The following is a 25,178-nucleotide window of genomic DNA, read 5'->3' on the forward strand; positions in this document are numbered from 1 at the left end:
ATTGTACATACTGTGTGTCTGTGTCACTGTGTGTAACTAAGTCTGTGACTGTGTGTACTATGGGTCTGTGTCTGTGTGACTAAGCCTATGTGTCTGCGTCTGACAGGCTGTTGCAAAACTGATGTTATCGCACCCCAGCACTGAGCGACTGCCCCAAGCAGAGGCTACACCCCAACCTTCCAAAACAAAAGCCTTTTGTCCCCATGCAGTTGGCTGAGCCCTGTGCTGGGCTCTGCGTGGGGCCACCCTGTAGCATGGCCATGGGGTCTCCAGAGCGGAGCGCTGAGGCCCAGCCCCAGGATGGAGAACCCAGCTGGGCCAGGGCACAGCGATTGGACAGGTCAGGCGGGTGGAGCTGAGGCTCCCTTTGCCTGGCCGGGCTCTCCCTTGGCTGCGGGATTTTCCCCCTGGAGGCCCTGCAGTGGTGACCGCCTGCACTGTCCAGACTATCCTAGAGCCCAAGGATTCCCCTCACAGGCCATGGGCAGCTCCAAGAAGGGCTGACTCTCAGGGGGCTGTGGGGACCTGGGCTCCTGCAAGGGTTCCCACGTCAGGCACCGCCCAAGGGGCCTAGAGAGAAGCACGCCCCCTGCCCCCAGGCCATCTGAGCGGGTACAAGAGCCAGCAGCAGACACACGTCCTCTGTCCTCCTCGTGGAGGGCCCTGGCCCCCAGCTGAGACAGAGCTGCAAGAGGACACTCCTGAACCACAAGCCACATCACCGCTACCCGCAGTCAGCTCTAAACCCAGCAAAGACCCCCACGGGCAGCCCTTGGGCCTGGGACAGCTCCGAATGCCCATTCCAGAAGTGACCACAGGATGAGACAGATTCTGGGACGTGCCCTGGGAGGGTGACCTGGTCAGCTGGCAGGGCTGCTGCTCGAGGGAGACACCAGAGGTCAGGGGTTATGAGGAGGCCAGTCAGCCCCTGGCTGTGGCCATGAAGCTCAGTGCCAAGACTGAAGCAGCCACAGGCTGCTGGACCTGGCCACACAGCCCCGCCTCTGCCCGAACTAAAGCGGCGAGCGGCACAGACGCAGGGGAGGGGACAGACAGCACATTCCAGAGGCACTGCAATGAGTGCAGATGCCACCAATCAGGGCAGAGGGCGAGAGACCAGCAGGCGTTTGGGTGGGCAGCCCCTCACCTGCCCATTCTTCTGTCCCCACCTCCAGGCCCGGCCAGTCACTGTGTCTGCGCCCCCTGTCATCACAGCCAGCCCCACCCCTGCCAGGCACACCAACACCTCTAGGAGAGGCAGAGCCCCGCCCCCATCCCCAGCGGGCCCCAGGAGAGGTGGAGACGGGTCAGCAGCCGGCGCCTGCCCGGCACCAGCACTCCCGCCTCACTGCCCAGCTGCCTCCAGGACCGGACGGCCGCAGCACCCACCCCCCACCCACTGCCCCAGTGTCTGCACTGCCGGACGGGGGTGCCAACCAGAGATGGTATCTCAGCCCCACTGCTGCTCATTCAAGACCAATTTACATTCTTTCGTCTGGGTTTACCAGAGACTAAGTGGGGTGCAGATGAGGGGGCCCAAATTCATGGGGCCTGCCGGCAGGATGGGCCCAGAACCCCCCACCCCTGAACTCCTCCCCCAGCCACAGCTCCAATGCCCTGACCAGTGATTCACACCCCCAAGACCAGTCAGAGACGAGGCCAGGTCTGGAACAGTGCAAGGGGCAGGTGGGAGGGTGAGGGTAAGGAGTGGGGGCCTGGGGGGCTGAGGGACAGGGACCAGGGGCTAGGCTGGCTGGTGGCTGCCCCAGAGCCAATGAGTTCCCAAATCCAGTGCACAAGCCCCTCTGTGCCAGCCTAGGAAGAGCACTACACCCGGCGCGAACCACAACCGCCCCCCTCCACCACACAGGGACAGAGACAGGGACAGGGGCTGGGCTCTTTATTGCTGTGACCACAGGCAGCACCGTTCCTCGGGGTCCCCTTCGCTCACACGCCCAAGAGCAAGCCGGAGAAGCTGGAGCCGCCGTGGACGGTAAGGGCCGCCCCAGAGCCGTTATCCACGAACACGGAGGCGTACTGTCCAGCCTGCAGGCCCGGCAGGTTAGTGCCCACCCAGCCCGGCCCACCCCCCGCCCTCGCCTCCCACTGCCACTTACCTGCAGCTGCAGCAGCCCCTGGACATGCACCGTGAAGGCCCGGCCGCTGCTCTCCAGGCCTGAGATGGCCTCCAGGGACCTGGCCCCAAGCCCCGGCCAGCGTGAGGCACCAGGGCCAGCCCTAACCTGTGGCTAAGACCCCTGGCCCCAGCCTGTCTGGCGCTGGAACCCCATGGCACAGCCCCCGGAACACCATGGCACTCACGTGTGGTGGTGGCACAGGGACTCGATGCAGATGAGCACGCGCACCATGTCCCGTGCCCGTAGCCGAGCCCGGCCCTGCAGCTCCCGGGGGTCTGTGGGGACAGGAGGGACCACTCGGGCCGGGTTCCGCCACGTGGGCCCCGGGCGGGCACACCCACACTGCCTGCCCCGACTCACCCACGTGCAGGCTGGCAGAGAACTGGAAGATGGCAGCCACTGGAGCGGTGAAACGGCCCGAGGCCAGGCTCAAGCCGGAACCCCGCAGGAAGGAGCCCTGGGCCGCAGGCTGGAAGGAGGGCAGGTGAGTAGCAGCACCTGGGACCGACCGCCAACTAGCCCCACCCACTCACGCCTGTCCTGCCTGACCATGAGGCCCCAGACCCCTCCAGTGCTGCCCTCACAGGCCCTACTCACGGCCTGGAAACCTTGCAGCTCTGCCAGGGTCCTCTTGTCCACCTGCACAGGGCCACGCAGCCGGCAGTGAAAGGCCTCTTCCACCAGCCGCCCGGCTGGCCCCTCGGACAGCCACGGGCCCAGCAGCCCCGAGAACCGGCGCTCGGTGGCTTCTGCAGACGTGGAAGGGGAGGCAGCACTCAGCCCGGGCAATGAGCAGGCCGAGCTGGGCAGGAAGGGCGACGGTGCTCACCTTTCAGTAGCCGCTGGAACTCCTGCATCAGAGCGTCCTGGGTGACCAGAGCACCGGGGGGCCCCGGGGGCCCAGCGGGGCCGGGGGGCCCGGGGGGCCCAGAGAGACCTCGCTGTGGGTGGCAGGAAGAAGTGAGGGAGAGCCGACGCACAGCCCCCCACCCTGGGCCCAGAGCCCGCCCTGCTCACCGACTTCTTGTCCCGGCCACGGCAACGTTTTTTCAAGACCACGTCGTCTGGCCGGCGAACAAAGTTCAGCCATGTTGTGTGGGCAGCTGAGAACTCAGATGCAGAGGCCTCGGGGAACTATAGGGACAGGGGGTCGGGGCAACATGCGGCCCACCAGGCTTCCTGCCCACATCCAAAGGGGGATCTCTATGGTGGACAGGCAGGCGGCAGGGAGTCACGGGCCTGATGTGGGGAGGGGGCTGTCGTGACTCTGGTTCCGTGCATGGCAGCCAGATACCCACACGGCACCTTCCACAGCAAGCCCTGTCCCGAAGCAGCGAACAGGCCACAGGGGTGGAGTGGAGAGCAAGCCCAGGTCTGTCCAGAGGCCCAGGCTGAGTGCGGGCTCAGGGCCTGGGAGCCCCAGTGCCTGCTTCCAAGACTCAGACAGGCAGTGGCTGTCAGAGCCAGGCTGGTAGCTGGGCCTGGGAGGCTGGGAGGGGTCAGCAGGCCCACAGCAGGCTGAGAACAGGTGGGGGGCGGGGCCAGGCAGCAGCCCATGGCCCTGGCCCTGTGCCGGGCATGCAGCCCACGTGCCATAATGGCCAGGATCGAGGGGCCGGGGAGGTTCCTGCCCACCAGACAACCGGGCAGATCCCCATCCTGGGTGTGGGATGAGCTGGGCTTGGGTGTCTCTACCCAGGACAAGAGAAACATAAACGTCTGAAAGTCCTGATGGCTTTGTACCTGCTGTGCACTGGCCCTGGTCACACCTGGACCAGGGCAGTGGGACAAGTGGAGGGACAAGAGGGTCTGAGGTCTGGGTCTTGGACAGGCAGCCACCAAACAGCCCCCCACCCCCTGGGGGCTGGAAAGCTTTCGGAGGCTCTGCCCAGGCGGGCAGGGCCCAGGGAAGAGGGTGCAGGCTCCAGCGGGCGCGTGGGCTGAGAGGTGCCGGGCTGGCCGCCACAGCGACGCCCAGGGAGGCGGGAAGCCAGGATCAAAGGCTCCGGGCGGGGGGCACGGCAGCTGGGACCCCTCGGGAGATCACCAGCCCACAGGGGCGAGGGCGAGATGGGGTCTTGGTGTGGGAGGCGGGGGAAGGCACCCAAGGTCCAGCCCATTCTCTGCCCGAGACCCAGCAGGGGAGATGCTAGGACATGAGGGTCCAGGAAAGGACGTCCGGTGAGATCAGGCAGGCGCCCTGCCCGCTGTGCCTCCCCTCTTCTGCCCAGCCCCCCCGCCTCCCCCCCCACTGGGCCTTACCTTGGGGGACGCGCCGCTGGACACTGTGGCATTCGGGGGCGCGGGGCGCGGCCTCTTGTGCTCCCGCCGGGCCCCAACGCCCCCGAGCAGCGGTGGCCAGAGCAGGGCCACCGCAGCGGCCCAGGCCCAGCGCATGGCGGCGGCTGGCGCGCTCAGAGCCCCCGCGCGGGGGCGAGGCCCCGGGGGGCGCCGGGCCTCCGCCGGTGCATGTCTGCGCTGTCTGCGCTCCCGTCCCTGCAGGCTGGGCCGGCGCCGGCCGCCCCGCCCCGCCCCTGGCCGGGCGTGCACGGGGCGGGACCCCAGGCGGGCAGCCCGGCCTCCGCCGCCTCCCCTTGTGGCCCCCGCCCGGCTGGTGAGCGCAGGGCGCCCCAGACCCCCAGCAGGGCCCGCGCCAGTCCACTGGCCCCGTTCCGCCCAGGTGTCGAGGGGAGAGTGGACAGAGGTGCCTGGCCCTGGCCTGGCCGGTGTCCCCTCCTCCGCAGGCCGCAGCCACACCTCCAGGGACAATGCTTCCTGAGAATGCGCCAAGGCACTTGCTGTGTCCCAGGACACCTGCAGCCCCTTTTGCTCCTGGCTACTGCCCACTCATTCATACCCAGCTGGACACTCCCGCCCTGCCCCTCCCGCAGGCTTGAGCCCTCCCTAGACAGGTCAGCACAGGCCTCCCTGCCCCTGCCCCCAGGACCCTCCAAAACCACCTAGATGCAACAGCATGAGGACTCGGCTGAGACAGAAGCGGAAGCACTGGTCCTGGGGCACCCTGCATGCTCAGCTCGAGGCTGTCCTGTCTCCTGTCTCGAGGGTCAGGTGGCACAGGTCAGGCATACAACGTCCCCTACGGAGCCTGCGTGAGAACAGAGGTCCTAACCCTCCTGGCAGGGCCAGTCTGGACTCTGAACCCATCTGGGAACACATCAACTGCTGCCAAGTGTCTCCAGTTGAGACCCCCTAGTGTCCACCAAGTGAAGGCTCCAGCCCCTAAGCCTCTGCCTCAGGAAATCGAGGGGACAGCCCGCAGCAGGGTCCATGACAAACACTCGCACACAGGCCCAGGCCAGGCCCCACTTGCAGGGGCACCACGAGATGGGCAGAGACAGGTTTGAATCTCCACTAACGTAAACAGCACAAAACTTAGGAACAAAGATATAATGAAAGGTTTTTGTTTCCACAAGAGTAGGTTAAATACATACAAGTGGTAAATCATAGAGGAATTTTAAATAAATTGATCAAAAAACAAAGTCAAAGATGTACAAACACATGAGCTGCCTGGCATCCTTCTGCCAGCGTGGGGGTGAGAACGCAGGCCCCTTGCCCGCCCCTCACCCAGGTGCAGCGCGATCCTTCAGCAGACGAACAAGGCAGGTGGGCAGTGGGACCCTATACTCGGGTTGTGGGTCTCCAGGGCCTCCGGCCCGGCCCCACCCCCCACCCCTAGGAAGGAAGAGCAGCTATGAAAAGGGGCATGTTGGCCCGCCTCAGAAGCAAAGACCAGGACTCAAAGCACTCAAAACCCATGGGCCGAGTCTCCACCCTCCCCCAGGTAGGAAGGGATCTGTGGGGATCCGTGGGCCAAGGGGGAGTGAGCTAGGGCAGGCCCTGGGGATCCTGAGGACCGCCCACAGTACCCTGGAACACTGCACACTGCCGGGCCAGCAGCTTTGGGCTCAGCTCGGCTGAGCTTCTCAAGGGCAAGGCGCCACCCTGTGGTCTAAGCGAGCAGGCTGGAGATTTCAGTGTGTGCGAGGGAGCCCTCCTGGAGGAATCTGCTTCACCCCACTTCGCTGGGCCCTGCCCATGCCACCGCCACTGGCCAGTGCAGCCCCCTCAGCCTGTGGCCGGCGTTCCATCCGAGAACGCAGGCAGTGGTGCAACAGGCATAGTATTTGTAAGTGACCAAATCTAATAAAATGAAAAACAGGTTTACTAAAACAGGTCCAAAGGACAATACAGAGATCAGCTAGAAAACCCAAGCGTGAGGCCCCTTCTGCATGGACGGTCAGGCTGTGCGGTCCCCACCCCCAGGGCAGAGGATGGGCTTCCACGCCTCCAAATCCAAACAACACACTTGGGTTTTGTTTCCCTTAAAGGTCTCTAAAGAGCTGAGCCCTGGAGCCAGGTGGGTCAGCCCTGAACTCGCCAGTCCACGTCCAGCTCGGGGCCAGCGTCCCTCGTCCCTCGTCTCCGCCTCTGCCGGTGATGGCTGTGGCTCACTCCTGCGCGATGCTTCTCAGAACGTATTTGACCGTGTAGGCAAAGGCTGCAAACCCAACTATGACAAACAAGTTCGCAAGGGCACCACCCAGGAGTCCGTGGTGCCGGTTGGCCTGCTGGAGGCCCGCGACGTTGGGCCCGGCCCCCGGCGCGTGCCCATTGAGTAGCGGGAGCCCATTCTGGCCGTGGTGTGTTTCCCCGTCAGGCACCACGTCTGGCAAGGGGAGAGTCTGGGGTCTATTGCTGAGCTCGTCTTGCGCCTTCTGTTTCTGTTTGATTTCCTAAGTGAAACACAGAAAGAAAGAAAAGGGCTCTCTAAATAAACCAATTCTATTAGGGCCTGCCACCAAGACCTCAGCCCGCACGGTGGCTGTGTGTGTCCAAACCTGGCACCCACCTCACTAGCAGCCGGCTCTGCAAACCCGTTTCCAGATAAGGAGCCAAGCCCTGCCAAAGTTGTTCGGCCTGCACCTCCAGACCCTAGACTGAGCCGGGTATGAGCAACGCGTCTAGTAGCTCATAGCTGGGCTCCTTCTGCTACTTCGGGTTGTGCCCAGAACTTCAGCAACCTACCCAGCTTCATGCCTGGCTATGCCTGGCAACTCCCGGGACCTCTAGCTAGCCCCAAGGACAGCTGCCATGGCTTGGTGTGGCAGGACGGGAAGCAGGACACCTAAGAGCTGTTTACAGACAAAACCTAATCGGAAACTGCTTTGGTACCAGGGAAGCAAACCTGGCTCCTCCTTCATGTTTTTTTGGGTGCCAGGGGTTACTCCTAGCTCCATACACAGAATTACTTGTGGCGGAGCTCAGGGGACCGACCATATGGGGTGCTGGGGGTGGAACCTGAGTAGGTCACGTGCAAGGTAAACACCCACTGTGCTGTCCTTCCACACCCACCCACCCCTACTGTCTTACCTCCACGACTTCAGGAAATAATTCACAGAAGACTTTGTCTTTTAAGTTAAATGCTAAACTCTGTGCAGCCAGTTGTCTTTTCTGGAAGGGGGGGTGGGAGAATGGGGAGGAAGGGAGAGAAAGACAGAATGAGAGTGTGTTCGCACTCAGGCAAATGCTGACTTGGCCCTTTCAACCCTCAAAGCAAGCGCTTTCACAGTCAGTGACAACTGCCCCATGTCACCAAAGATGTTTTTTGAGTTTTTATTTTGGGGGGTCACACCCAGCAGTGCTCAGGGACCCTATGGGATGCCAGGGACTGAACCCGGGTCGGCAGCAAGGCAGCCTCCTCTCACTGTCCTATGGCTCCAGCCTGAAGGTGTGTTGTTCTTCACAAGTGACTTGGTCCTCAAAAAAGCTTTCCTGTGCCAGCCCACCATGGGTGGCTCGAACCCGAATGTAGTCTCATGGGCACGAATCACAGTGCCAGCACCATAGAGCCAGTTATTTTCAAATGACCATCACTGAGCAACATTCGCTTGCTTCCTACTGAGTAGGAAGGGGCTGGAGAGACAGTGCAGGGCTAAGATGCTCACAAATTAGACTCAACCAGCACCACACAGGATCACCTGAGCACAAAGTCAGGAGTCAACCCTGAGCACTGCGAGGAGGCTGCTGGGGGTCACTAAGGAGCTCCCCCAACTCCAGAGCCCCCCCAGTCCTGCTCCTAAGATGGAGGCTGTGTCTCTCACCGTAAAGTCCGAGGTCTCTATACTGCCCAGGGTTGGCCCCTTTTCCACCATGAAGCTGAGGAGCCCAGTCAGGATGGTGGAGACAGACCAGGCCGGGTTCCATGTGTCTGGGTGGAAATCCGTGATAGAAAGACACAGCCTGCAAGAAAGGGCCCAGTGATAGCGCCTGCCCATTCCGAGCCAGCCAGCTTCAGAGGTCCTGCAGAAAGGCCTTACCTCGTGTTGCACTTAAATCTTCCATTGGGAGTTATCATATAAATACTAGGAGGTTTAAAAGGAAATTCTCTGGGGAAAATTAGTTTTCCATGATAATAGCCACCTACATCAAAACAGAGAAAGAGCCTGTCACTGTCCAGTGTGACTCACAGGTGGTAGAGAGCAGCGTTTCTCAACTTGTCCCATTGTGACCCCCTTTCTGATCTACTGTTCTGAATGTGGCCCCCAGTCTTCTGCTGTGATCCCCTGTGGGCCACAGGGGAGTCATATGGCCTGAGTTGAGAAACGCTGATCTAGACTTCCAATACCCTCTACCAACTCCCAGCTCTCCCCACCCCCTGCCCACTTGCACCCCAACTCAGAGTGGGCCCTTAAGCCCCATTGCAGGCCCCATGCTGGCACCAGTCGACCCTCCTCCTTCACCAAGCCAAGCAGATAGCAACAACTATCATCGCCTTATCCGCCTTAATGCAAACACGAAGCTACAAATGTTCTCGCCATGGCTACAAGTGTTCCAACTCCTGTCCCCTTGTCCCCCAAAACCGGATTTCCAGGCCCTTAGCTGCCTTTCCCTGCATGCCTCAAGTTACACACACAACCCCTCCAAGCCTGCCTAGAGACCCCACACTGGCTGGCCATCACAGGCACCGTAGGGTCCACCACTTCGAGGGCAGCACCAAGGACTCCAGACTTTCCTTCCTTCCCCCAAAGGGCAACTTCAGCCTCAGCAATCTCATCACCCAGGAAGCCCTCCTCACCCACTGGAAAGGCAGCAGTAGGCTACTTGACCAGCTGAGCAAGGCACACTCCCACATAGTGAGGTCGAAGGAAGGTTACCCAGCCCCCCCCCACCCCACAGTACCAGGCATGGGCATGTGGCCAGTGGGGAGCCGTGACCAGCAGGCAAGTAAGACAGCACACGAGCCCCTCAGGAGGAAAAGGAGGAAAAGGAGCCCCTCTTCCACCTGCCAGGGGACTGACTGGGCCTCACTCAGGGCAGCACTTCCCTGCCCGAGGGACACAAGGGGCCGCCCCTCACCCTCCAGCCAGGCCCACTGTTCTAGGCCTGCATCTTTCCAGTTCAATTTTAAGCTGAGGACTACAGAAATAGTACAGAAGGGAAGGACATTTGCCTTGCACATGGTCAGCCCGGGTTTGATCCCCGGCACTCCACAGGGCCTCCCAGCTTGCCAGGAGGATTCCTGAGTGCAGAGCCAAAAGTAAGCCCTGAGCATTGCCAGGTGTGACTCAAAAACAAGCAATCAAAAAACAAAAACAAAAAACAAGATGCAGACCACAGAGCAGTGAAGCACTGGCTCAAGTTCTGGGCGCCACACGTGGATGGCCCTGCCAGAATAGAACCAGGGACAACCTCTGAGCAAACGAAACCAACACTGTGACCAGAGTCCTTAGAAGCAGCCATGACAGGACTGGAGGGCGTGTCAGAGGTTCCAGGAAAACAACAGGGTCAACGGTCAGTCCAGGCCTAGGCCCCAGGAAGAAGAGAGAGCCGGGTTCACACAGGCCCAAGAGCAGCCCCTCAGCAGTAGCAGAGAGACCCAGAGAAGCAGTCAGCATGGGGAAGGGGCGCAGGACCTCCCTCCATGGGAGAGTGCACATGATCGTGGTCGGCAGACCCGGCCCAGCGCTGACCCCTGGCGGGGGAAGGCTAACTCTGCCCAGTGCCATGTATCCTCTTCACCCCACTCTTTCTGTCCAGGACCCAGGACTATGGGGTACCCTAGTCACAAAAAGTGACTGAATGTGCACTCAGGCCCGAGAGATAACTCGACAAGCGGAACAAATGTCTGGGATGCAGAAACAATCCCCACATGGCACTGTCTCCTGAGCACCTCCAGGAGCAACCCCATGGCATGAAGCTGGCCAGGTGTGGCTCCCAAGGAAACAAAAAAATCCTATGCACTCAGTACTTACAAAATCCAGAAACAACTGAGAACGAAACAAGTATCAGAAGCCAGGCATGACACGACTGGCCAGCCACACCACTGGTGTCCACGCTTCAGACTTTAATGTCAAACGCTTATAAACTTCTATATTGGGGGCTGGAGCGATAGCACAGAGGGTAGGGTGTTTGCCTTGCACGCGGCCGACCCGGGTTCTAATCCCAGCATCCCATATGGTCCCCTGAGCACCGCCAGGGGTAATTCCTGAGTGCAGAGCCAGGAGTAACCCCTGTGCATCTCCGGGTGTGACCCAAAAACCAAAAAAAAAAAAAAAAAAACTTCTATATTGTCCCAATATTCCTGAACAAACTCTGCTGAAGCTCATCTTTCACCTCAGAGAAACCTAGACACAAACCCCCAGGGTCCCAGAACACACCAGACCACTACATCCTGTTAGAAACCAGCTTCCAGGGGCTGGAGCAATAGCACAGCGGGTAGGGTGTTTGCATTGCACGTGGCTGACCTGGGTTCGATTCCCAGCATTCTATATGGTCCCCTGAGCGCCATCAGAACTAATTCCCGAGTGCAGAGCCAGCAGCAACCCCTGTGCATTGCCGGGTGTGCCCCCCACCCCACCCCGGCCAAAAAAAAAACAAAAAAAAACAAAAACAGCTTCCAGATTTGTCTCCCTATGATAGGCCACCCTGCCACGGGCATCCTAGGCCAAACCAGAGTGTCCTGCCCATGTCTGCTCACATCTCCAAGGCCTGGAGATGTGTTCTCGGACTTCCTCCTCTAGCATCCCAACTCTTGCCCACTGAGACCACGTGTGCTACAGGCCCTATATCTATGCAGCCACACTCACAACATGCATCCCCAACTGGAGGCTGGGTCACACCGACAACTTCAGGAAGGCAAACCAAACCCAGCATTGATCTCTAGGGCTGGGAAACACTAGGACAGGTGTCCATTAAGTCCTGTGCAACCAACATGTGCTGGAAACAAAGTGTTAGGTCTCCGCACTAGGCCTGCTGAAAACACAGACACAGGCCCTAGTTCTTCGGGCTCAGAGCCCGGACTTACCTTCATAAGGAGTCAGCTCAGGACCTCGGACCACATAGTGCCTAGGGAGAGAATAACATGGTTGGCATTTTGGCACTAGAAATTTTCCAAAGACAGAGAGTCTAGCCAAGGCTAGGTGTGTAGATCCCAGCTGAAACCAGAGTCATCAGCAGTCCCGGGTTCTGGGGGTGTGGGAGTGTGGCTCAAAGATCTGGAGCATGGGGGGCTGGAGTGATAGCACAGCGGGTAGGGCGTTTGCCTTGCACGCGGCCGACCCGGGTTCGATTCCCAGCATCCCATATGGTCCCCTGAGCACCGCCAGGGGTAATTCCTGAGTGCAGAGCCAGGTGTGACCCAAAAAGCAAAAAAAAATAAAAAAATAAAAATAAAAAAAAAGATCTGGAGCATGTCCTTTGCATTCAGGAGCCCAGGGAGGCAACCCCAGCACCTCCAGGTACTGCTGGGAACAACTCACAAGCGTGAAGGCCAGAGGAGCCCAAGCACCAGCTGCTCTGTCCCACCCCACCCCACCCCACCCCGCCCCAGGCGAAGAGGTGAAGGTCAAAGGCAGAAGTGAAGCCTCAGGCTGGTACAGGGAAGACACTGAACTATTCCGGAACAGGGCTTCAGAGGCTGTATCTCCCACAGAAACGGCAACTTTTGTGGTTATGACACAAAATGAAAGAAATGATTCCTCTCTAACCCTGATCATCAAGAATTACAATGCTTTTTAACTTCAGGGTGGAGAAAGAGTATAGAAGGCACTTGCCTTGCACACAACAGCTTTCTTCAGCTGACCCTGGTTCAATTCCTGGCATACTTGGTCCCTGGAGCATCACCAGGGGTCACTCCTGAGCACAGAACCAGGAATAATCCCTGAGCACTGGCAGGTGGGAACCCTCCTATTTCTCAGTTCACAATATTCTTTTGGGGGTCTCCCCAGCAGTGTTCCAAAGACCTGGGGGTCCCAAATTCTGAGCCAGGTGGGCCAGTGGGTGGTTCAATGAATAGGTCTGAGGACACGGTGCTGCTTAGGGATCTCCAGGGCTGTGCCTAGGGACACTGGGGATGATGGGAGCCCTCCACCTGGAACCACAGATGAACCCAATGCAGCCCTATCTCTTGGACCCACACTATACTTTTTGGGGGGGGGCACGAGGGGGGCACATGACGTAGTGCTGGGGACTCATACCTGGTCCTGTGCTGCTCAGGGATCATGTGGTGCCAGGCGGGCCGTGTGCAAGGCAAGTACCTTTCCCCTTGCACCACGGCCCCAGCCCCCCGAATGCAGATCTGAGCCCCTGGTGCCAATGTCCTTGAGGAGCCAGGCTCGGCCTCAGCAGGAAGAGTGGGAACAGTGACTGTCACTAAAGCCCCGGGCCTTTGTGCCTCAGACCAGGTCCAACAGTGCCAACAATACTCGGCACTCTCACTGGCAAAGAGGTCAGAGGTGTTTGGGTCTTACATATTTTCAAACGAAACAGAGAAGCGTAAGGGCCAGGGAAAAGAAGAGCTCATCAAAATGCCAGCCCAGAGGCACAACAGTACAGTAGGAAGGGGATTTGCCTTAGGCGCGGCAGACCTGGACTCAATCCCTGGTACCCCATATGGTCGGTCCCCCAAGCCCAACTGATCCCTGAGTGGTCAGAAGTCTTAAGCACTTATGAGAGCCAGGTGTGCCAGGAAGGGCAGGAGGGAAGGAAGTGTCAGCTGAAACACAATGCACTCCAGGATGCCCATCCCCCAGGCCCCCACGCAGTCAAAGCACCTCAACAGTCCCACCATTAAGGCCCCGAGCTGCCTGCTGGTAGACCAGTTTGACTCACAAGATGCAGCAGACCAGGAAGTGCTCTCCACGGTCACTGCTTCCAAGTACTGCACCCAATAAGAGCCCCAAGAAGGGACAGTGATCAGGACTGGGGAGCGAGCACAGCAGGGAGGTACCTGCCTTTCACACAGCAGATTCCCCCCCCACGCTCCAAGTGTAGGGCCAGAAGTAGCCCTGAGCACTGCTACATGTGGCTCCAAAACAAACAAAAAAAGACGGTAAGCAAGGGCAGCAGCGTGTGTGCAGCAGGCACTTAGTGAGTGGCGAAGGGGGTCTCTCCACCCACCTGAGAGGGGAGCTGCTGCCCAAGTGGTGCCCGCACCCTCAGCAGTTTCAGGTGGAGGGTCTCTAAAACATGGGTGGGCCCACAGGAACAGGAGCTGTGTGCATCTCCTGAGGGTGCTGACCCTCCAACTTAAACCTCAGCAGGGGGTCTCCTCGTGGATGACCAATCCCAGGAAAGTGTCCCCACACACTGACAATGTCCCTGCTAACCATGGTGGGGGCTCACACTTGGCCTTCTTCATTCGGGACAGGAAGAGAACTGAGACTCTCGAACCCTGCCCTGCACCTTCCAGAACTAGGCCTCTTCTGGAAAGAGTCCCTGAAAAGCGTAACTTAGACACTCTCTTTTCTCTGAATTAAAGGGGAAAAATTAAAAATGGTAAAGACTGAAACACAGAACAAGGGATTAGCATAGGACACAAGGCACTTGCCTGGCACGTGGCCAGCCCAGGTTCACGTTCCTAGCTCCGCATACAGTCCTGGATTACTCCTTAATGCAGAGCCAGGAAGAGCCCAGAACTTTGGGGAGGAAGTGCGTTTCACAGGCTGGAGTGTATGCTCAGCTGCAGGAAGCCAGGGCTGAGCCCCATACCACACGGCACCCTGTCTCTCCAAAAGAGACCCCTAACATTAAGTAAGCATCACCAGGAACGGTTCAGAAAACAAACGTAAAATACCTTTCATGAAAGGAAAATGCTAGCTAACATCTCAGTTCATATTTTTATCTTTCACAAAATCCCCAACAAACCACCAAAGGTAATCTTCTATACAGAAGACAATGTAACTCCACGTTAGTTATTAATACAGAAAAGCGCAGACGGGGCAAGGGCAGGGAGGACAGCACATGGGCAGCCAACCCAGGGTCAGTCCCTGGCACCCTGAGCAGCAGTGTCATGTATGCCCACAAACCAAACCAGAGGTGCTGAAGTGACAGCACAGCGGGCAGGGTGTTTGCTTTGCACGCAGCCGACCCGAGTTCAATTCACACCATTCCATACGGTCCTCCGAGCACCACCAGGAGTAATTCCTGAGTGCATGAGCCAGGAGTAACCCCTGTGCATCGCCAAGTGTGACCCAAAAACCAAAACCAAAACAAAAACAAAAAAAAACAGCAGATGAGCAGCTTCCGCTCACAGCGCACAGACCATTAGCCCGAGGGCCAGCAGGCACCTGCCAGGGTCCTGATGCAAGGGCCGGGAGCGCCAAATCTAGGGTGACAGTTTCTCTCTGACAGCTGAAACTGCCGTTACAGAGATGAGTAGTGGGCCTGTGTCTCCGTGCACAAAGAAGTGCAGAAGCAGCTCTCCCGACATCCAAGGCTGTGTGAGAGCAGAGCACACCCAGCCTGGTGACTGCGGACGGTCTTACCACTCAAGGATGTTGGAAGGGAGGGGCTCGGCACAGATATAAGGCACCGGGTCTTTCTTAATCCGAAGATAGTCCTGCTTCAGCCTCTGTGTTGCAGTGGTGGGGGCTCTCTTACTGCTGTTGCTGCTCATCTGTGGAGACAAACGCCACCATCAGAAGGGACAGGAGACATACCACCACAGCCGTCAGCCCATGCCAGGTGCCACCCCACACACCCAGAATCAAAGCTGTGGGCTACCTTGACTAGCCCAGAGACACCCGGGGCGGGGGGGAAGGGCTCGCCCTTCTGTTCTGCCCTAATCCTGATGTCCACAAACAGTCGAATCTGTAAGAGTCCTGGATAGAGGGTGTAAGCAACCGACCTGCTCTGGGGTGAGCTTGCAACTCCCCGGGGATCCCACAGTTTATACCCAGGAAATCCAAATAATCCCCAAACCAGCACCCCTCTGTCCTCTTACATGCTTTCCAGCCCATTAAGGCTGGATCAGACATGGGTGGCGGGAACGAGAGCAAGGAACAGCCTCTCGGGGGCTCAGTAATAAAGCGCAGGCTTTCAGGACAGGTGAGCCCCCACCTCCAAAGAACACCGTGGGCCCAAGTGAGAGTTCAGGGGAGGGAGTCTGCCTCGTACACGGCAGGCCCGGGACCCCCGGGGCTCCTGAGCACTCCTGAGCAGGGCCGGGTGTGGCCCCCAAACCACACCGGCACACCTGGAGGAACCTGTGTCGCGCGCGCAGCCGGGGCGCGGGGCGGGAGGAACGCGCTCCGGGGACGGAGGCCGGGCAGGGCCGGGCAGGGCCGGGCGGGGTCGGCAGAGGGCACCCCTCGCTCGGGCCACGCCGCGGTCGGGGCGTCCCCAGGAGACGCGCCTCACAGCGCCCGCACCGGAACCGGCCGGGCCGCCTCCCGGGCCCCCGGCCGGGCCGCCGCGCGGACCGGGGTCACGGCCCGCGCCCGGCGCCCGCGCCCACTTCCGCCAACTGTCCCGGGGCCCGCCGGGCCCTCGCCGGCCGGCCGCCCCGCCGCGGCGCGCGCTCACCTCTCCCCGCCGCCGCGCTCGGGCTCGCCGTGGTGGAGGCCGGAGCAGGGAGCGAGGAGCGGGGCCCGCACCGGATACCGCACCGCGCAGGCCGGGACCGGACCGGGACCGCCGCCGCCGCCGCCGCCGCCTCAGCCGCCAAGATGGCCGCCCGCGGCACCGGGCGAACGCTCGCTTCCGTTTCCGGTGCGAGGGCCCCGGAGGCCGGCCGCTCTAGGGCACCGGGAGGCCTTCGTCCCCCTCTCGATGGCACCTGTAGGCGCGTGCGCACGGGCTCCTTCACGGCCTGATGGAAGTGGGTGGGGTCGGAGGCAATCTGCTGCTTCACAGGACCGGAGCCACTGGGTCCACGCAGCGCCCAGGCGAGGCACGCCCCGAGTTCTCTGGACCCGATTGCCCGCCCCCCGAAGGACTGAACCGGCCCGGCTCAGGAGTCCAGTTCTTGTGCTCACTTCACGCAAAGCTACCCTGGCCCGTTGCTGCAGCAGGCCGGTGAGACAGGCGGGCCGAGTCTGAGTACCCCGGCCCGCCCTGCTTCCTCGGAGCGCAGCGGGGCTCGTAAAAATAGCTGCACGATTTCCACATTGAATAGGGCCATTATTCGTCCTGTCCCTCCTTGGCCCGGGGCAGGAGGCCAGAGGCAGCACTGACCGCCCCTCCTAGACAGGGCATCTTCGAGGGGGACTTGGGGCTGCAGCCCACCACTCCCCAGAGGCCCCACCGGGCTCTTCACACATGGTGCTGGGGAGGGGAGAAGCAATGGAGCAGTCTGTGCTGCCAGGCAGCATGGGGTCACAGCACAGGGGGAGGCGGGGACTGCGAGAGTTGAGCGTGTCCTGCACTGTGGTGGGCTGGCCGGGAGACTCCAGGTGTCATGGACTTGCAGAGGCTTCTACCCCTCTGGCCGGCGGCCTTGGCGACTGTGGCCCCTCAGCCAGAGTAGGAAATTGTGAAAGGAAGGCAGGTACACACACCTGCCTCCAATTGTTGCCCACTACCATGGCAGCCCTGTGGGTCCACAAGCCTCCCAGCAGTCTTGGAAGGCCTGTCCACACTCCTGCTGGCTACCAGGGCCCAAGCCACCACGCAGCCTTCGGTGCAGGACCTGTGTCCTCTAGTCAGGCCAGGAGAGGTAGGCGTGGCCCGGAGTGGGGCACTCGGTGGGCCAGTGTGCTGGATCCCCAGGCTCCCAGAGCACCCTGCACTGTCAGGTGTCCAGCACCTGGCTGGCTGCTTGCAACGCCGAGCCCATTGCTAGAGAGAGAACGCGCCTCCCCCTGCTCCCTCTGGGCTTGGGGCCATACCTTGCAATGCTCAGGGCTCAATCCCAGTGGAGCTTTGAGGACCCTGTGCAGTGGCAGAAATGAACTAGCTAAGAACAGGTTAGCACCTTCTCCACTCAACTATCTCTCTGACCTGTCCCTCACCCTGCTGCCCACTGCCTGCGCTGTCCACTTAGCAGATCCTGAAGACTCATCCCATGACTAGTAGCACCAGGGACCTGGCTTATACCCTGGAAGGGACCAGGAACAAGGTATTTGCCAGCCAGCTCTGTTGCTTCAGTGAACATCTGGCCAAGCACTGACCTTGCAGGCTGGCATTGTCCTCTCTGCCTGATGGAACTTGTAGTGGCAAACAGGATGTACCAAGGCCCTGACTGCGCCCAGCAAAGACCCCAAAGGTTCAGCCACCCACGTCTGGCTCAGAATGCCGGCCCACCACCCTCCCAACCTCTCAGACCCATTTGTGCAGCAGTTGACCATGGGGCCTTTATTACCCAGCAGGAACCCTAGGGCCACATGTGCCCTGCCATGCACATTATCCTCCGAAATGTGGAGCGGCCAGAGGATCAGGATGTCCAGGCCTGTGCTCAGTCTGTGGGTCTGAGCTGGCCCCGAGATGGGGAACAAAGCCAACTGTACCAGTGACATCTCTGTCCCCTGCTCTGTGCCTCAGGCAGGAAGAGGCTCCATAGCCCCATTTTCCACTTGAGGAAAACAGGCTCAGAGAGGCTGAGTAATTCAGGCAAGGTCATACAGCTGGGGGCAGAGCTGGGACTGTCCCACACCTGGGCGGCTCCTTCCTCCAACTGACTAGCCCCTGACGTGTACTCTGAAGAGATGGGGGCGGGACTCCACCCTCAGTAGAACCCATAGCTGGGCCAGTGGGTGTGGAGGTCCTCAGCTCCCAGTGCCCTGGGGGAATTGGGGCAGTGGGCCTAGCCCAGCTGCAGACCTGACCCTTGGCCTGGCCACCCTGCCACACATGGGCTCCCCTTGGCATCGGGGTGGCGCTGGCCATTCTTCGGCCAAGGATTGTCACCCCAGACCGCAGACTGGACCCTAAAGCAGCTGGACTATCCAGCAGGAAAAACTTGGGATTTTTTCAAAAGAACTCTGTAAAAAACTTCTGGCAGGGGGCACGGCCAGGGAGAGCCCCGGCAGCTCTCCCGGTCGGTCGCCCCGGGCTTTCGGGGGGTTGGTCCCGGGCCGCTCACCCAGCCAGAACGGCCCAGGCCATGGGGCAGATGCAGGAGGAAACGAGGGCCAAGCCCGTTGCTCGATCAGTTGTTGTTTATTTCATTCACTCCTGACTCTCCGCTTCTCTCCTGGCTCTGGATCTCTCCTTCGGCCCACTCTTCCAGCCTAGTTAAATCCCCCCAGCATGAGGGGGTTGGGGCTTACACATAGGTGTGGTCACAATCAGTAGGGGTAAGGTTCTTCCCCTCAAGGGATGCTGCTTCTAGGACAGATTCTCCTTCAGCAGGACCATCACCCAAGGGCGAATCCCATGAGTGTGTTTCTCCTCTTCATCCAGCAAACATAGAAGCATTCATAATATCAATCATTTTGTATGGACACAGTAAGAGATGCATTAAGCTTATAGAATTGCTCTCCTGGGGCCATCTCGATCTCAGACTACAGTGCTCAGGCCAGATTAGTCTTTCCTATCCCTAGCAGGGTCCTAGTCTCGTCATTACTTTTGGATCATGACAGCATTTGTCCATGACCAAGCTCTTAACTTATAGTTAAGCAATAGGCACTTTGACCAGGCCCATCTCGATGCCAGGGTAGCACATAACTCACCGCTTGCCCTGGATCTGTCCTGTCCCTCGTCGGGCCCTGCTTTTGGGGTACTAGGAACTGAGGGCAACTGAGGCTTAAGTCAAGAAAGCAGATGCCTGGGAATGAATAATATTCGAAGCCAATTAAATCCCAAGTTACAAAAGCATAGTATTATCTTCTTGTGTCTATACGAAAAGGACATTGCTTTAAAGTAAACTATTCAAAAAATATGAGAGGAGAAAGGCAATATTAACTGTTGGATATCAGTTGAATTTCAGTATCCTAGAAAGATCTGACCTTACAAATTAACAGTTTCATTAGGTGAAAAACTGATTAACTGTTTGAGGAAGAGAGCATAGAGAAGTGGTTACAGATAAACAAAGGAATGGGAGTGACTCAGGAGCACCTTGATGGGTGTGACCAGGATAAACCTAAGCTCCTTGTGGCAAGGGGGAAAGGACACAGCAATGTCATCCTACAGAACTCCATTTGTCACTTCCTCCATCATTCCCTCCTCCCCCATTCCTAATGCTCCCATATACTATATTGATGGCTCTGCCTCAGGGAAAGGTGGAATTCCTGGACCCTCTCTAACTACAACAGCAAACTATACCTCTGCCCAGCAAGTGGAACTTGCCGCTTTGGTTTATCTACTCTCTCATGTACCAGGGCTTGCTAATATAGTCTCTGATTCAGCTTATGTGGTTTACCTGTTCCCTGGTATTTTGACGGCTTCTCAAAATGCCCCAAATCTTATAGTTCAACAATTGCTTCAACAGCTACAAATTCTTTTACAAAAACGCTCTGAACTGTTTTTATTACCCATATCAGATCTCACTCTGGTCTTCCTGGACCTATGACGGGGAAATGATCTCTCGGCGGCGCCAATTTTTACCTCTGCGCAGAAGAGCACCAGGCCTTACACATAAACGCCCGCCGCCTTCATGTTCACCATTGTACCCCAATGCGAGAAGCCAGGCATATTGTCCATGCTTGCTCTATCTGTGCTCCTTTACACTACACCTCCCATGTCGTTAGAGCTAATCCCGAGGCCTACAGACCAAGGAATTATGGCAAATGGATATTACTCATGTCACATGCTTCCCTAAGAGTAGGCCTACAGCGCCTTGTGGGATTGGTACCTTCACACCAGAATTTAATTTGTAGGGACACTGGGCAGGGGTTATAGTAATTGTATCAGGGCAGGAAATAGCCAGAGCTGCGCTTCCTGCCATCACTGGCTGCATCGAGTCTACTGATTGGAGCTCTGAAACTCCACACTGGGGAGAGGGGCTGCAACTGGGAACATCCCCTGATTTTGCGGGGCCTGGGGCTGGCCCCCTTGTTGGTTTCTCAAATTAGGGTCAACAGCTGCATCAAAACTGAAGCAACAATCTCTGGTCCAATGATTTCCCCTCTTCCACCTGACACAGGGCCCGGGAGGTGCAGGTCTGGCTTGGCAGTCTCTGGCCCAGTGGTTTCCCTTCTTACACCTGGACAGGGTCCAGGTGGTGCTCTCACAGTAGCATGGGTGGGAGGCACCCTGTGATCTTTACGAAAGTGGCCTGGTTTTCCATGATTAAAATATCCTTTCTGAGCTTGTCTCTGTACTGGATAGGCCTCAATAGCCTTCATCTGCACCTTATGTTTACCAGCACCAACATTCCAACATGCCTTCAAATATCCCATTATGTCCTCCTTCTCCTTAATAGGGCGCAGAATGGCCTGGTGATCCTCGTTAGCATTTTCAAAGACCAATTATTTCGATAAATACTCTTGAGTTTCCTTACCCTTAACCTGCCTTTCGATGGCTTCCATCAACCTTTCTATCAAGTCTGCATAAGGTTCTGAGGCTCTCTGGACAATCTTTGTAAAACTTCCCTTAAATTCGGCATCTCCATCAATCTTCTCCCATGCATACAGGGCTGCTTCCCGGACATGAGCAAAAACAGCACAAGGCTAGGTGACTTGCCTTTCTGGGTTGCGCCATTTCCCTTCACCTGTTAACATCTCATAAATCAATTTAATCCCTGAAAAATTTCATCAAGCACGGCGTAGCCACTAAAGCTTTGTCTTGGCCTCATCACTGAACCACATCCTCCACTGCTTGTACTGAGAAGGGCTAAGGCGTGTCTTAGCAACCATATGAAAATGGTGAGGTACCCAATGAGCCTTTTTACTCCAGTCTGTAAGATACTCCCTACAGTATGAAGATGTGGGTCTGTACGTACGAAGCACAGACATTTATTTTTGTTTTTGGCTTTTTGGGTCACACCCGGCGATGCACAGGGTTTACTCCTGGCTCTGCACTCAGGAATTACTCCTGGCAGTGCTCAGGGGACCACATGGGATGCTGGGATTATAACCTGGGTTGGCCGCATGCAAGACAAAGCCCTACCCGCTGTGCTATCACTCCGGCCCCAGCACAGGCATTTTTGAAATGACTATGAGAATCCATTCTTAACCCTTGATAAGATGGAGGCTGCTTCTTCTCCATCTGGGCTGGGTGATGGGGAGCATGTCCCGAGCGGTCTAGAGAGCTCAGCTGAGCTTCTCTTGAACTCAGAATCCAAGGGAGTGGCAGCAGACTCATAATCCACATCACTTTTTTTTTTTTTTTTTTTTTTTTGCTTTTTGGGTCACACCCGGCGATGCACAGGGGTTACTCCTGGCTCTGCACTCAGGAATTACCCCTGGCGGTGCTCAGGGGACCATATGGGATGCTGGGAATCCCAGGTTGGCCGCGTGCAAGGCAAATGCCCTACCTGCTGTGCTATCACTCCAGCCCCAATCTGCATCACTTTTATCTGATCCACTGGAAGTGGAGCTATATTCATCAGCCTAGAAGTATTTTTACGGGACTGGAGCAATAGCACAGCGGGTAGGGTGTCTGCCTTGCACGTGGCCGACCTGGGTTCGATTCCCAGCATCCCATATGGTCCCCAAGCACCACCAGGAGTAATTGCTGAGTGCAGAGCCAGGAGTAACCCCTGTGCATTGCCGGGTGTGACCCAAAAAATAAAAAAAAAAGAAAGATTTTTACTATGAAAACCCTTTCAAGACTTAGGGGGAAAAGCTGAGACCATATTATCCCTAATATTCTCCTCCTCCTCAGCTTTATTTTTCCAAAACAAGAGAATAGAATTAACAGTCTCCCATGTAATCCAGAATTCCATGGGGATCTTAGTCCCTTCCTTGGATGCCTTATAGGCATTTTTCTTAACTTTTTTCCAAATCTTGGTTTCTAGAGTCTCTTTATCTGGGAATCATGGGTTTATCTCATAAACTACTTTATTTTTTTAATATTAATTTGTATTTTTATTGAATGTGAGATAGAACATTGCAAAGCTGTTCATGATTTGGTATCACTCATACAATGTTCCAACACCCTCCCATCCATTCACCAGTATAATTTCCCAATACCAATGTCCCCAGATTCTCTCCCACCCACCCCCCAAGTCAGTTTTACCTGGCTTGGGAAACTATTATTGGTTTCATAATATTTTTTAAAATATCCTACAAATGAACGCAGTCTGTATATCTGTCCCTCTTCTTCTGATTCAGTTCGCTCAGCATAATACTCTCCAAGTCCATCCATTTATAAGCAAATTTCATGACCTCATTTTTCCTAACAGATGTGTAGTATTCCATTGTGTAGTTGTACCATAGTTTCTTTACCCAGTCATCTGTTCTTGGGCACTCAGGTTGTTTCCAGATTCTGGCTACTGTGAATAGTGCTGCAATGAACACAGAATTACTGATGGTGTTTCTGCTATGTGATAAACTACTTTAAAGCAGGACCAGAATTGGTCTCTGGAAGTACAGAGTTCTGGGTCTCCTGTTCTGCGGGAAAGATACCGAATCAAATCCATAAATAGTTTGGCATATTTAATCTGGCTCGAGAAACTGTGAAAGATCTTGGGAAGGCCCAGAATCTGTCCCATCTTACTGGGGGGTAGCTGCTAGAATCCTAACTCCCAGCACCCTGAAAAATCCTATTCTCCCACTCACTTTCTTTTTTCTTTTTTTTTTTTTTTTTGCTTTTTGGGTCACACCCAGCAGCTCTCGAGCCACTGTATATGAACTCTATCGAGACGGCTACTAGCGATGGGCAGGCGAAGGAAGAACGAGGACCAAGCTGGTTGCTGATTAGTTACCGTTTACTCAATTTCTTGTCACTCCCATCTCACACATGCTTTCTTCCTAGCCCCTCATTCCTAGATCCCCAATCCCTGATTCTGACTCTGACTCTGCTCCCTCTGATCTTACAGTTTTAGTTTATATAGCCGTCACTTGGGGTGGTAATACAAAAGTGGGGCTGAACATTAACAAATCAACAAAGAGAGATAAGGCCACTCCTCTAGGAGATTAAACTCAAGGATAAAATCTCATCTAAGGAGATTACTCTAGATTACTAGGAGATCCACTTAAGGGCAGGATCCCATCCAGAGTGTGTTGCTTTCTTCTTTCCTCGGCTAGTAATCCACTTAAATAATTACAGTAAATTTACTTCTAATATTTCTAGCAATGTCATTCTGTATGAGCACAGTAAGAGATATATCAAACTTAAAGTTTGGTTCTTCCTGAGGACATTCACTATCATTCCAGACCACAGTCCTCAGGCCAGGTTAGTCTTCCTAACCCCAGCAGGGTCCTAATCTCATTGTTACTTTTTTTTTTTCTTTTTGGGTCACACCTGGCGATGCACAGGGGTTACTCCTGGCTCTGCACTCAGGAATTACTCCTGGTGATGCTCAGGGGACCATATGGGATGCTGGGAATCGAACCCAGGCCGGCCGCGTGCAAGGCAAATGCCCTACCCACTGTGCTATCACTCCAGCCCCTCATCATTACTTTTGACATGTTTTTTCCTTTTTGGGTCACACCCGGTGATGCACAGGGGTTACTCCTGGCTCTGCACTCAGGAATTACCCCTGGCGGTGCTCAGGGGACCATTTGGGATGCTGGGAATCGAACCCGGGTCGGCCGCGTGCAAGGCAAACGCCCTACCCGCTATGCTATCACTCCAGCTCCCACTTAATTGTTACTTTTGGATCATCACAGCATTTGTCCATGATCATGCTCTCAACTTATAGTTGAGTATTGTGGCGCTTTGGCCTGGCCCATTTCAATGCCAGGGTAGCTCACAGCTTGCCCTGGGTCCATTCAGTCCCTCGTCAGTACCCTCCTTTTGGGGTGCTAGGAACTAAGGGCAACTGAGTCGAGAAAGCAGATGCCCTGGAGTAAATATTATTTGAGTCAATTAACTCCCAAGTTACAAAAGCATAATATTAACTGTCTTCCTATGTCCTACAGAAAGGGCATTGCTTTAAGGTAATCTATGTAAAAGACATAACTTACAATATAAATTCATTGTCCTTAGAAAGGTCTGATTTTACAAGCTAACAGAATCTGATTAGGGAAAATGTAATTAACTGGTTAGGGAGGAGGGCACTGAGAAGAGTTTACAGATAAACAAAGGAATGGGAGTGAGTCGGGAGCACTGTGATGGGTGTAACCTGATAAACCTAAGTTCCCAGCAGCAAGGCTGAAAGGACAAACCCAATGTTATCCTACACATGGGCGTGCCTTTGCTTGTGCCCTGTGTATGTGGGGGTGGGGTGGAGGTGCCTGTGTGGATGTGTGTTTGGGGTGAGTGTGTGGGGTGTGCATGGTTGTGTGTGAGTGGGGAGGAGCAAGGGGTTGTGTGTGTGCATGTGCGTGTGGTGTATGTGTGTGCACATGTGTGTACATGTGTGTGGGGAGTGTATGGGTGTATGTATGTTCATGTTTGTACATGCATGTGTACATGTGGTGTATATGGGGTGCACGTGCATGGTATATGAGTGTAGGTGTGGGGGTGTGCAAGTGTGCGTGCATGATGTGTATATGCATGGGGGTGTGCATGTGGTATATGTGTACATGTGCATATATGTGTACATGTGTATGTGTGTGCATGTGTGGTTGTATGTATGTTTGCACACACATGGCATATGTGCACATGGGTGTATGTGTGTATGTGTGGGGTGTGCATGTGAGAGTGCATGTAGTGTGTGTATGGGTGCCTTGTGTACATGGGTGTGTATGCGTGTGGTTTGTGTATGCATGGGCATATGTGTATACATGGGGGATTTGTGTGTTTTGTGTGTAC

General features: G+C 56.3%; 2 protein-coding genes across 2 annotated transcripts; both read right to left on the minus strand.

Annotated features, from left to right (window-relative positions):
• Window positions 1–1,947: 1,947 nt before the first annotated feature.
• Window positions 1,948–4,555, minus strand: C1QTNF12 (C1q and TNF related 12). The gene is made up of 8 exons (XM_004607166.2): window positions 4,401–4,555; window positions 3,156–3,272; window positions 2,968–3,079; window positions 2,736–2,887; window positions 2,499–2,607; window positions 2,323–2,413; window positions 2,118–2,196; window positions 1,948–2,046 (listed from the first exon to the last, which is right to left on the minus strand). Exons 1-8 carry the CDS (start codon window positions 4,533–4,535, stop codon window positions 1,948–1,950), a joined length of 894 nt encoding a protein of 297 aa, XP_004607223.2. The 5' UTR covers window positions 4,536–4,555.
• A 989-nt stretch (window positions 4,556–5,544) lies between these two features.
• Window positions 5,545–16,130, minus strand: UBE2J2 (ubiquitin conjugating enzyme E2 J2). Its single transcript, XM_055140361.1, has 7 exons — window positions 15,963–16,130; window positions 14,924–15,054; window positions 11,464–11,504; window positions 8,477–8,579; window positions 8,261–8,399; window positions 7,530–7,610; window positions 5,545–6,892 (listed from the first exon to the last, which is right to left on the minus strand). The coding sequence occupies exons 2-7, from the start codon at window positions 15,052–15,054 to the stop codon at window positions 6,608–6,610; spliced, it is 780 nt and encodes a 259-aa protein (XP_054996336.1). The 5' UTR covers window positions 15,963–16,130; the 3' UTR covers window positions 5,545–6,607.
• Window positions 16,131–25,178: the final 9,048 nt, after the last annotated feature.

The sequence above is a fragment of the Sorex araneus genome, chromosome 5 (assembly GCF_027595985.1).
Source record: "Sorex araneus isolate mSorAra2 chromosome 5, mSorAra2.pri, whole genome shotgun sequence".
NCBI classification, from domain to species: Eukaryota; Metazoa; Chordata; class Mammalia; order Eulipotyphla; family Soricidae; genus Sorex; species Sorex araneus.